Source organism: Canis aureus, chromosome 10 (assembly GCF_053574225.1).
Source record: "Canis aureus isolate CA01 chromosome 10, VMU_Caureus_v.1.0, whole genome shotgun sequence".
In the NCBI taxonomy this organism is placed as follows: domain Eukaryota; kingdom Metazoa; phylum Chordata; class Mammalia; order Carnivora; family Canidae; genus Canis; species Canis aureus.
In genome coordinates, this window is record NC_135620.1 from 18,821,461 (window position 1) to 18,833,892 (window position 12,432).

The window sequence follows — 12,432 nt, forward strand, 5'->3', positions numbered from 1 at the left end:
AAGGAAGGACCACTGTACTGACACCATGGAGGATACTGTCCTTGTTATGTCCATGGAACCTGAAGATAGCATGCAGACCCAAGCCAAATATAACAGAAAATTGGTCTCCATTACACGAAGCCTTCAGATGTTGAGCAATGTCATGCAGGGAAGATTAATCAAATGTACTGTTCTATTATATTCAATCATTTTCTTTTTTAAAACAACTTTTTTTTAAAAAATAAAGGTTTTATTTATTTACTTGAGAGAGAGAGAGAGAGAGTGCGCACAGAGGGAGAGGTAGCAGCAGACCCCACTGAGTAGGGAACCTGACATGTGGCTCAATACCAGAACCCTGGGATCATGACCTGAGCTGAAGGCAGACACTTAACCCACTGAGATACCCAGGCACTTCAAAACTTAAATAATTTTTAAATGTCCAATAAATTAAATTTGCAAATTTAGCAGATCAGATTTTCATATCTTTTTATTTTGTAAAGATTATTTATTTATTCATGAAAGACAGAGAGAGAGAGAGAGAGCTGGAGATAGAGGGAGAAGCAGGCTCCTCATGGAACAGGGAGCCCGATGTGGGACTTGATCCCAGGGCCTTGGGATCATGACCCAAGCAGAAGGCAGACACTTAACTGCCTGAGCCACCCAGGCACCTCTATATTTAATCATTTTCAACCAGAATACAATAGCCTTTGTGGAGCAATTTCCAGAAAAGTTTAAGATTATATTTAGGGAGTTGGTACAATATATTCTAAATCTCTAAGCAGTCTAAATATCTAACTAGTTCCTATATGCTCTAACTTAATTTTAAATTAGTAATCACACTGGGGAGTTTTTATTCAGTTCTAAATATAGACACTTGTCTCCTAGGAAAGAGCAGTTTGCAGGCTGATCACCAATTAGAGCCACTGTCAGCTTTATTAAAAAATTCCTGTTTTTCTTGTATATTTTTTATGATCTATTTCCCTTTTAAGGTAGAATTCATATGTTTTATGTTAATTTCTTATTTTTTTTCCTGTGTATGGTTTAGGATCTATTTCCTTTTAAAGCTAGAATTCTGTTTTCAATAAAAAAAAGATAAAATGATGTCTAAAATTTTAAAATATTAAGTAAATTTCTTTCTGAGAAGCTCTAGGCTGGGATATTCAAATTTGATCACAACCAGTAAAAACTCGTAACACTGCTGAGAAGAATATGGTGGTGTTTAGTTGCCCAACATAATGATTTGGAGTAAAAAGTCTTTTTTCTTTTTTATTAATAAATACAAGGTAAGAGGCCAAAATAATAAATTCTTTAGGATGAAGCAAGAACTAAGATACCCTTTGATGCCCAAGTGGCATATAGGTTTAATTTTCTGAGACATTAATTGATATTAATTGACAATTAATTGACACTAATTAATGCTGAGTTCATTTCCTTTGCACAATAAAATGACTACATCTCAGTTGGAAATTGTGGCCTAGCAAAAATATTTCTGCCTCACCTGATCCAACCTCTGCCCTTCCCCCAAAGGAATTCTATGAGAAAAAAAAAAGTAATGCCCCAGGCAGATGACAGTCTATTTCCTAAATGGAGAGTTGACCAAGGCTCAAATTTCACCAGCTACACTTCACTGAGAGATGAAGAGCTGGCATTTCCAAAGGGTAGGTTTTCACTGATAAGCTTGTACTTGGTTATTTCTCTTCATGTAACAAACAGATACTCTACCATCCAGCTGAATATTGTTCAGAATACTGAAAACACTATTGTATTTGACAAACATTAAAGTGAAAATTCATAATGGCTAGATAACAAACAAAAACTGCTTATTTATTTGGCACTGTATAAAACTAAAACAACCTTCCTATTTGGAAATAATAGATTTATTAGTTCACTTTAAAGGTGGATACCAACTAATCATAGGAACTGTCCTATGCCTGGCCAATGGGCCCACAGACACGAGAGGCAGGACAAAATGATAGGTATGTTTTTTTCCCCCGAACATGTACTGAATTACTTCTGTCAGTAACAGATCAGACTATCTTATATGTGTACTACCTTCACTATCCCAAACCAACCTTAAATGTTTTGAGACTTACGAAAAGATGTCACTTTGGAAGTTTTGGAATCTTTCTCCTTAGAGATTTCCAAAAGCAAGAAAACAGTTCTCTTTTCTTCCCTGGGCCTATACATTTATGATTGATGGGTGAAATGAAAAAAAATATTAAACTCCTTCTATTTGTTTAAAGTTTAAAATCCTCAAATTCTTGTCTTGTGAACGAGTCCAAATTCTTATCCCATTTTTGTTTTGAAACTTGTTATAAAAAGTATGCAGCAAGGGTTGTATTGGTACCTAAGGCATTCCCAAGGCAGTGAACATAAATATGTGTGTGGTATGCAAATGCTCACAACTCACAGCATAATACATCTACTCATGCGAAAGGAACGCTTCTGAGAAGCTAACAAAATTCAAGAGCCTGCCCATTTATGCTATCATGTTTTACGCCTATCTCGATAATGAGAGCAAACAACTGGAGTAAGTCCTCATTACTAGCTTCCTGTGGTCCCGCTCTGCTTTCATCCACAGTGAGGCCTGCCATCCCCCCTTCTGTTGGCAGAGAAACCGAAACACCACACTGTGCGTGAATCTTACCAATACAGATCAATCCTGTTGAGCTGAGTTTGCTGCCAGGAGAACATTCACAATTGAAAGATCCAAGGTTGTTTCTGCAGGCCCCATTGACACATGGGTTGCTTTCACATTCATTTATATCTACAATCCAGAAGGAAAAGATTCTGTTAGAACTGCCATGTGTTTCTGGAAAATATTATTCCAACAAGCCATGCTATGCCAGAATGTCTGGTAAACTTGGCTCTTGCAGTTTTAATATGGATCTATGAGGCATAAAGTGAATGGGGAATGGAGACATGAATTTTACAGCATGGATACACGCAGATGAGGGGCTCAGTAGGACCACAGGAATCAGCCCAGTATTGCAGAAGGGGTTAGTATGTTACTCGTCACCATTTCACTACAACCTTACATAAATTGGATTGATTTCCCCCACAGTAAGACATAATTGCCCTGTGGGAAATCTGAATTCTCAATACATGGAAAGCAACATATATAATATACACACATATATACATATATATGTATATATATATATAATATATGTATATATATAATATATAATAAAAGTAGTGTGTGTGTGTGTGTGTATATATATATATAGTATATATATAAATATATATATATATCCCCCACCCCCACCCCGGGTACAATATGCTGTGCACAAAACAAAGGTTGACTATTTCTGTCATCTGTGGTTCTGGGAGGTTTTAGAAGAAATAAAAAGCCTGTACTAGAGACAATGTATCACAATGTCGGCTTTCACTCCCAGGTCCTGGGTACAAATCAAGAAACAAGGGATGAAATTTTAATACTGAGTAGAGCATTCTTTTCCAGGCCTTATCTGCCTCTCTCTCTGCTCACATTTAGGTGTATGGTGTGGAGAGTCTGTTACAGCTAACGGATTTTGGTAAAATAAAAAAAAAGAACCTTTAATTGCTTGAAACAGACTTTTACTATCATTAATCTGCTTTGAGTCCTTAATCAAATCAGATGGCATATTCTAAACGATTGCTATTGAGGGTCATAAGTAAACAGAGGACAGCCGTGTTCTCAAGTGGTAACTAAAGCAAATCTCAAGCCAATAGAATTAGTTTAACAGGAGTTAATTAAAAATGCAGGCTTCACTCTAAGTACTAGAAACAATATCCAAAAGTGACCCTCAGGATATAAGTTCAACCACTCAATCTAAAGAAGGGATGCAAAGATAACTAGCTGAAACAGGTCAGCGTATCTCAACACATTTTTTGTTGCTGGTGAACATAAGGGTTTCTGAGCTTACCACAGCACTTGTTTGTTTTTTTTTTTTCCTAAAGACCTCTTTGAGTTAAATATAAAGTATTAGATTGAGGAAAACATGAAAATAACTGAAAGGCTGCCATGCTTACTCCTGAGCATCCCAAGTCAAATATAAATCAAAAGTGGTCCCAAAAAGGCAGGGCTCACTGTTAATTTGCAAGTCTGTGGCCCTAAAATGCAAATTTAAAAATCAATGTGAAAAATAGGTATGTACTTTCCTTTCACTTCAAAATTACAAAAGAAGTACACAGGTACTAATTTAATTCTTGAAGTAGAAACTGAAGAAATATGAAAGCATCTTTTTTTTTTTTTCTCCAGGTTGTTTGTTCTAAGAAATCCTCTTCAAAGAAAAAATAGAAGAACAGGTTTTATAAATACAGCACATATTTGGAAGGAAAACATCTATTCCAGAGTATTAGAATTCTTTTAATAAAACCACAATGTAAAAAAGGAATCAGCAAAAAAAAAAAAAAAGAAAAAAAAGAGGAGATAACTAATCTGAGGACAAACTATATATAATTCACCTATTAATTTCATTTACAAGAAGCTCCCCCAAAAAGCAAAATGTCAATGTCATATACTTTCAAATCCCTATTCTAAATTAAGTAATTATGAACTCCAAAACTATAAACACATGCAATGACAGCTACAAATATCAACTGTTTAATTTTTCTTTAAATACAATGTTTTTATGTTACAAATGTCATGGAACCAGGAATTGAAACAGTTCACTGTACATTCCTGGAAATAAACTTCAAAGCACATCTGGTTTACATTTAACTAGTTATGTCACTGGAAACACAATCTAAACCACAGTGCTTGCTGTAAAAATGTTAACTTTCACAGACTCGCAGAGCTCAAACAAAAAAAGTAAAATAAATTTTTTATAACTTCAGTCTGAAATATCAGAAGATCTTTATTATTACTGCTATTTATTATATATTTAAAATAGCCTGTTGAAAACATGAATGACAAGCAAAATTAGTGACTGTAGTAAATATGTACAGAGAAAGCTAGAGTCTCCAGTGAATCTGCTAATAATTCTCTGCTTAGTCTTTGGAAATTAGTTTATAAAGAATAGAAAAAAGAGAAGTGCTCCAGGCAGACACATTTACTGTATAAATGCAATGGTAGAAATTAGAAGACCCAAGGGAAAAAGAGATTTGTGGCTTTCAAGTCATTTTTTTTAAAACCACTTAATAAAATGCAAATAACTCAGCAGTGGGAACAAAGTGAGAAATAAGTTATTTGGTTAGGTTTCTCACAATAAATCATTTTTATTTCCACCAATGTCATAAAGCTAGAGCCAAAATATTTCTGTCATTTCTCTTTTATTTACATAACATGAACTTCTTTCTTATGAAAGACAGATATATATTTTGTATTAAAGAAAATACTTAGATTTATCGGGAATAATTATCCTCTGGACAAAAGTAAAGGGCACTCATCCTAACCAGTGCTGTTGCCTGATTGGTATTAATGTCCCTTCTATTTATGTAGTCATCCAATGTTATTAAACATCATTCACTCCTATTCTTCAGTTGTTCCTATAGGCAGACAAATCCCTGCCTTTGATTTACGTTTCAGTATTTGGGCTCTTCATATCCTTTGATTCCATCTTACTTGTTAAATAGTGGAAATATGCTATAAATATCACTGATAATTCCATGCACAAACAGAACTTGGATCAAACTGATTCAAAGACAGTTTAGTTTTCCCTATCACGTGCTTCTCTCCCAATAGCACCAAAGAGTATTGTGACTGTGGGCAAGCAAACCAGTTCATCAGCTTTCCAGTTAAACCAAGAAGGTGTCCTACAGTGCTCTTGCTTTCAGTGTTTCTTGACATTTAACAGAAACTTATCCTCAAAAACACAATAGGTTTATAAAATGGATAAAGGCAGTGGAAAGGAGTGCAGAAAACTGGGAATAAGGAAAAAAAAATACAACTCTTGAAATCCATTCTCCCATCCTCCAAAAAAATGAATGGAGGAAATATGGCTAGAATATCTTTTTACAAAGTAAGTATCTCAGAGCAATTCTGAAGGATGATGGGTGTCAGAGTGGGTGGAAATGGGTGCTAGTAGGAAACATTCTAGGTGAGTATATTGGCAAAGCCTGAGCTACTCTGAAAAGGCAGTTTTTCTATCTGACAGAAAGATCTTCAAAACTCTTAAGTTTTGAGCAGTTTTGCTCAGCTATGGAAAAGATAAATCTTCAAGTAGGATGGGAGTGAGCCCTTTTCTTTGAGGATCTCCTCCAAAAGGACAGTTATCAGGACTAAGTTTAGGGAAAGTGCATTTTATACTGAGGTTTTCTTATTTCTTTTTTCCAGGCTAATTATTGTTTTTCAATGGCCCCTCCAATTCAATCCAAACTTAGAACTGCACGTTGTAATTGCATTTCATTGACTTCAGCTGAGTCATTTGTGTTCTGGCATCTTGTTCAAGTCCTAACTTGTTTCTGTTCACAAGAATGCTTTGAAATGAAACAATAAGATGAAGAGAGAATGTTAACATCTTTTTGCATCATATTACTATTGCTGTTTTCTTGGCTATGGAGTCACTACGAAATAAATACTTTAACAGATAAGGAAAGGTCTGTTCAAATTAATTAAAGATTAAATCTTTTTTTTTTTTTTTTGTAAGTGACTTTGGCAGCAGTTTCTGGATTTGAGAATGTCATCAGACACTTCTACAGGCCCACACATTGAGACTTAAAAAGAACAATGACTAGTAGTCATATAACAGATTATTCTGAAATACACAGTACTTTGATCAAGAAACAAAAACATAATTGAATGCACTGCTTGCTCAGCTGGTATCTCGGCGGAAATGAGGCGTTTTGTCATGTAAGCCACTCACATAACATCCCTTGTACAGAAATGTGGTTGGAAGAAAATGAAGATATTTTTTAAACAGTGATTTATGATCTAGAAACCCAAACGATAACTTTTAAATCAAATGAAAACGACAATTTTCTTAGACTATAGATTTATGTAAGGTGGCCATATTGACTCAGGCCCCAAATATTTTATGGGCCAACCTCTGAGATTTATCATTCATTTCATAAATAAAATGCCTCAGGGCTGACTCTACCACTACGATTCAGATCCCCCAAGGCCAGCGTGAATATGTCCCAGTAGTTTTTAAAAGGGGAAAAGAAAACATACAAAAATCTGCCATTTTATTTTAGCAAGTAAAACAAACTCTTTGCACCCCCCGCCTCCTACCCCAGCCAGAACTTCAAAGTGTTGATATTTGATCTGAATGGAACCAAACTGATAGATTTTGTAAACTGGGATAGGTACATGCTCTTTTCTTTTTCTTCCTCTCTTTTTTAAGATTTATTATTTGTTTTAGTAATCTCTACAGGAACATGGGGCTCAAACTCATGACCCCGAGATCAAGAGTCACATGTACTGGCCGGGCATCTCAGTACATGCTATTCCTAAAACTGGCAGATGAGCTGAAAGAGATTATTATATTTAAAAAAACATTTAGACAATAGTTTGTTTGCTATTTTTTTTCATCGATGTACTTGACCAACGTCCATGCATATCTCTTAGTGCTTACTACTCACCCCGATGGTGAGGAAGATGGCTCTTACCTTCACAAGTCTCAGTCTCTGTTCTGAACACGTACCCAGGGGGGCATGTACAACTGTAACTCCCAGGAGTGTTTCTGCACAGGCCATTGTCGCAAAGCAATCTGTTGACCAAGCACTCATCGATGTCTGAAAGCAGTCAGTAGAAGACAGGAGACAGGCATAGTGAAATGAATAGGCCAGAGACCAGCAAGGTTCTATTTTTATTTGATTCCTCCCCTCACTCCCTCCTTGATTTCATCTCTCCTTTTAATTAATTTATTTGTTTGTTTATTTATTTTTTTCATCTCTCCTTTTAAAAACTGAATATATTTTTAGTTGAATATAGTTGATATACAGTATTCTACTAGCTTCAGGTCTGCACGATAGTGATTCAGTATTTATATACATTAGGCAAAGCTCACCATGGTAATAAGTGTACAAACCATACAAAGTTTTTGCAACATTGACTGTATTCCTTATGCTGTACTTTTCATCCCCACGACATATTTATTTTATAACTGGAAGTTGGCACTTCTTAATCCCCTTTGCCTACCTCACCCTTCTCCCCCTGCCATTCTTAGTCTTTCTGTGCTCATAGCACATTCATTGATATTAAGGAAAATATATTTGGTTTGACTCATATGGAACATTTCTATACTGGTGGCTACTGTGAAAATGTTTTGAAGCGCTTGGAATGAATATACATCAACATACACACACACATATATTATACATTTAAAAGCACCAATGAAATATATCAAAAGATTAAACTCACTTGACTATGGATTTATTTATATGTAATAAAAACAATAGATGATTTTTAAAAACATTTTTTCTGATTAAAATTCTAATAAAAACACATTAAGTGGCAGTTAAACAAAAGGTGTTTACTACTCTTTTTCCATTAAGTTTTTACTTCAGAAACAATTCATTATTAGTGGGAAATTAATGATTTATTTTGTATATTCCTTTAATGGCCTAGAACAGCCTAGAAAATATTGTCTACAGCTCAGATTTAAGAAGCTCACACTGAGTTCTCTCTTCCTATCCACACTCACTTTTTCTAATGTAGTTAATAACAGAAAGAAATAAAAGTTACAATTTTGAGAGAATAGTTCCTTCAACTTATATTGTTTTAATCTTGCAAATAACAATTGTGCCTTACCAAACAATATGCACAATATGTTGTGAAAATTTGGAAAACAGAGATTGGAAAAATATTTGCTATGATTCCATCAGCTCTGATAAATGTTATTTTCTGTATTTTATCTGATTTTTTCCTTTGAGTGTCATATTTTTGCTCCAATTCTGAATTTTGAGTTTTAAAAACTAACTCTATATTTTAAGCATTACCATAAACTTCCCTATTATCGTATGTTGCAGTAAGTGTCTGTATTACAAATAATTTATCCACTATTCCGTGCTGTGGGTTAAAATATGTCCCTCAAAAAAGTTATGTTGAAGTCATAATGTGACCTTATTTGGAAACAGGCATGTTTAAGAAGTAATTAAGTTAAAATGAGATCATTAGGGGAGGCTGTAATCCAACATGACTGCCGTCCATAAAAAAAGGGGAAATGATGTGAAACACAGCAGGAAGATGATGTGAAAATACCCAGGGAAAAGATGGACATGTGACCACAGTGATGCATCTAACAAGCCAAGAAACATCAGGATTGTAGGCACACACCGGAGGCTGGAAGAGGGAAGGAAGGATCTTCCCCTGGAGCCATGAGAGAGAGCACAGCCCCCTGGACACCTTGATTTTAGACTTCTGACTTCCCAAACCATGAGAAAATAAATTTCTGTTGCTTTAAGCAACTCAAATTTTGCTACTTTGTTACAGCAACTCTAGCAGACTAAAATTGAAGTGTAGTTTAATTTTTATTTTAAAATGTAGTTTTTTTTAATTTATTTTTTATTGGTGTTCAATTTACTAACATACAGAATAACCCCCAGTGCCCGTCACCCATTCACTCCCACCCCCCGCCCTCCTCCCCTTCTACCACCCCTAGTTCGTTTCCCAGAGTTAGCAGTCTTTACGTTCTGTCTCCCTTTCTGATATTTCCCACACATTTCTTCTCCCTTCCCTTATATTCCCTTTCACTATTTATATTCCCCAAATGAATGAGAACATATAATGTTTGTCCTTCTCTGACTGACTTCACTCAGCATAATACCCTCCAGTTCCATCCACGTTGAAGCAAATGGTGGGTATTTGTCATTTCTAATAGCTGAGTAATATTCCATTGGCATTTCTATACACTAACAATGAGACTGAAGAAAGAGAAATTAAGGAGTCAATCCCATTTACAATTGCACCCAAAAGCATAAGATACCTAGGAATAAACCTAACCAAAGATGTAAAGGATCTATACCCTCAAAACTATAGAACACTTCTGAAAGAAATTGAGGAAGACACAAAGAGATGGAAAAATATTCCATGCTCATGGATTGGCAGAATTAATGTTGTGAAAATGTCAATGTTACCCAGGGCAATATACACGTTTAATGCAATCCCTATCAAAATACCATGGACTTTCTTCAGAGAGTTAGAACAAATTATTTTAAGATTTGTGTGGAATCAGAAAAGACCCCGAATAGCCAGGGGAATTTTAAAAAAGAAAACCATATATGGGGGCATCACAATGCCAGATCTCACGTTGTACTACAAAGCTGTGGTCATCAAGACAGTGTGGTACTGGCACAAAAACAGACACATAGATCAATGGAACAGAATAGAGAATCCAGAAGTGGACCCTGAACTTTATGGGCAACTAATATTCGATAAAGGAGGAAAGACTATCCATTGGAAGAAAGACAGTCTCTTCAATAAATGGTGCTGGGAAAATTGGACATCCACATGCAGAAGAATGAAACTAGACCACTCTCTTTCACCATACACAAAGATAAACTCAAAATGGATGAAAGATCTAAATGTGAGACAAGATTCCATCAAAATCCTAGAGAAGAACACAGGCAACACCCTTTTTGAACTCAGCCATAGTAACTTCTTGCAAGATACATCCACGAAGGCAAAAGAAACAAAAGCAAAAATGAACTATTGGGACTTCATCAAGATAAGAAGCTTCTGCACAGCAAAGGATACAGTCAACAAAACTCAAAGACAACCTACAGAATGGGAGAAGATATTTGCAAATGACATATCAGATAAAGGGCTAGTTTCCAAGATCTATAAAGAACTTATTAAACTCAACACCAAAGAAACAAACAATCCAATCATGAAATGGGCAAAAGACATGAAGAGAAATCTCACAGAGGAAGACATAGACATGGCCAACATGCATATGAGAAAATGCTCTGCATCACTTGCCATCAGGGAAATACAAATCAAAACCACAATGAGATACCACCTCACACCAGTGAGAATGGGGAAAATTAACAAGGCAGGAAACAACAAATGTTGGAGGGGATGCGGAGAAAAGGGAACCCTCTTACACTGTTGGTGGGAATGTGAACTGGTGCAGCCACTCTGGAAAACTGTGTGGAGGTTCCTCAAACAGTTAAAAATAGACCTGCCCTACGACCCAGCAATTGCACTGTTGGGGATTTACCCCAAAGATACAAATGCAATGAAACGCCGGGACATCGCCTGCACCCCGATGTTTCTAGCAGCAATGGCCACGATAGCCAAACTGTGGAAGGAGCCTCGGTGTCCATCGAAAGATGAATGGATAAAGAAGATGTGGTTTATGTATAAAATGTAATTTTAATTTTTATCAAAAATATTCATATGCCTACTCTAAAAAGTTAAGTAATGCCACAAACTGTGTTCAGTGTGTAAATGCTCACCAAATCTCCCTGTTTTCAGCAGGGTGCCTGTGTGCTTAACTGTACTTGACTACATTTATGTCTTCAACTCAGGATCATGTGAATATATTCAATAATAATGAGCCAGTACTGACAAGTGTAGGAAAATGTATTTCTAAGTACAGTCACCAAGACTTGAAAATAAGAGTCATCAATGATCAGATGTAACAATGATTACATATGATGGATTTAAAAACATTCACTTTATAAAAGTGGACTCGAGTGCTCCATGAGAAAGTTTACACTCTTCATAAATTCTTTTTTTTTTAAAAAGTATTTTTTTTCAATTTTTATTTATTTATGATAGTCACAGAGAGAGAGAGAGAGAGAGACAGAGACAGAGACACAGGCCGAGGGAGAAGCAGGCTCCATGCACCAGGAGCCCGATGTGGGATTCGATCCCGGGTCTCCAGGATCGCGCCCTGGGCCAAAGGCAGGCGCCAAACCGCTGCGCCACCCAGGGATCCCTCTTCATAAATTCTTAAGTACATAAACTGAGTTTTCACATTCTCTTATAAATTACAAAAAGAAAAACCTATCTCAGTAATCATGTTTGGGTAAGTTGCAGTAACCAGTTGTTTCTTTGTAAGTCAAAGTTTTCAACCTGTAATACTTTATTTTCTTAACTTACTATTATCCATACTGCCCTGTTAATTCTCAATTTCTCAGTGAAAAAAATTATAGGATTAAGATGTATGTAGAAATACAACAGGCCAATAACTGGGTACACATCAATTCATTTAGGAAAAGAATGATTTAAATACTGAGTTATGCTACTAAAAAGTTTGTTACTGTGTAACAGAATTGGGTGGATTTTTATTTTTTATTTTTTTAGTAAGAAGGAAACAAGAGGAACTGTAAGAGCTGCAGTTTTATTCACTTATTTGTATTTAGATTTTTCTTAGAATCCATGGAATGAAACTATACAGTAGGCTCCTGGATAGACAGGGCAACTTACCAATACAGTTTCTTCCAGATGCATCTGGTTCATAGCCACTGTTGCAATTACAACGGTAACTACCACGTAGATTTTCACAAATTCCATTGGCACATATATCGGGATCCAAAGCACATTCGTTGATATCTGCATTAAATGTTGGAAAATTCAAT

General features: G+C 35.7%; 1 protein-coding gene across 1 annotated transcript in view; it reads right to left on the bottom strand.

Annotated features, from left to right (window-relative positions):
• Nucleotides 1–12,432, bottom strand: part of FBN2 (fibrillin 2) — a 242,819-nt gene that overhangs the window by 77,445 nt on the left and 152,942 nt on the right. The window contains exons 18-20 of the mRNA XM_077911529.1: nt 12,281–12,406; nt 7,513–7,638; nt 2,627–2,746 (exon numbers count right to left, since the gene is read on the bottom strand). Coding sequence (XP_077767655.1) covers nt 2,627–2,746; nt 7,513–7,638; nt 12,281–12,406 — 372 coding nt within the window. The remainder of the gene's footprint in view (nt 1–2,626; nt 2,747–7,512; nt 7,639–12,280; nt 12,407–12,432) is intronic.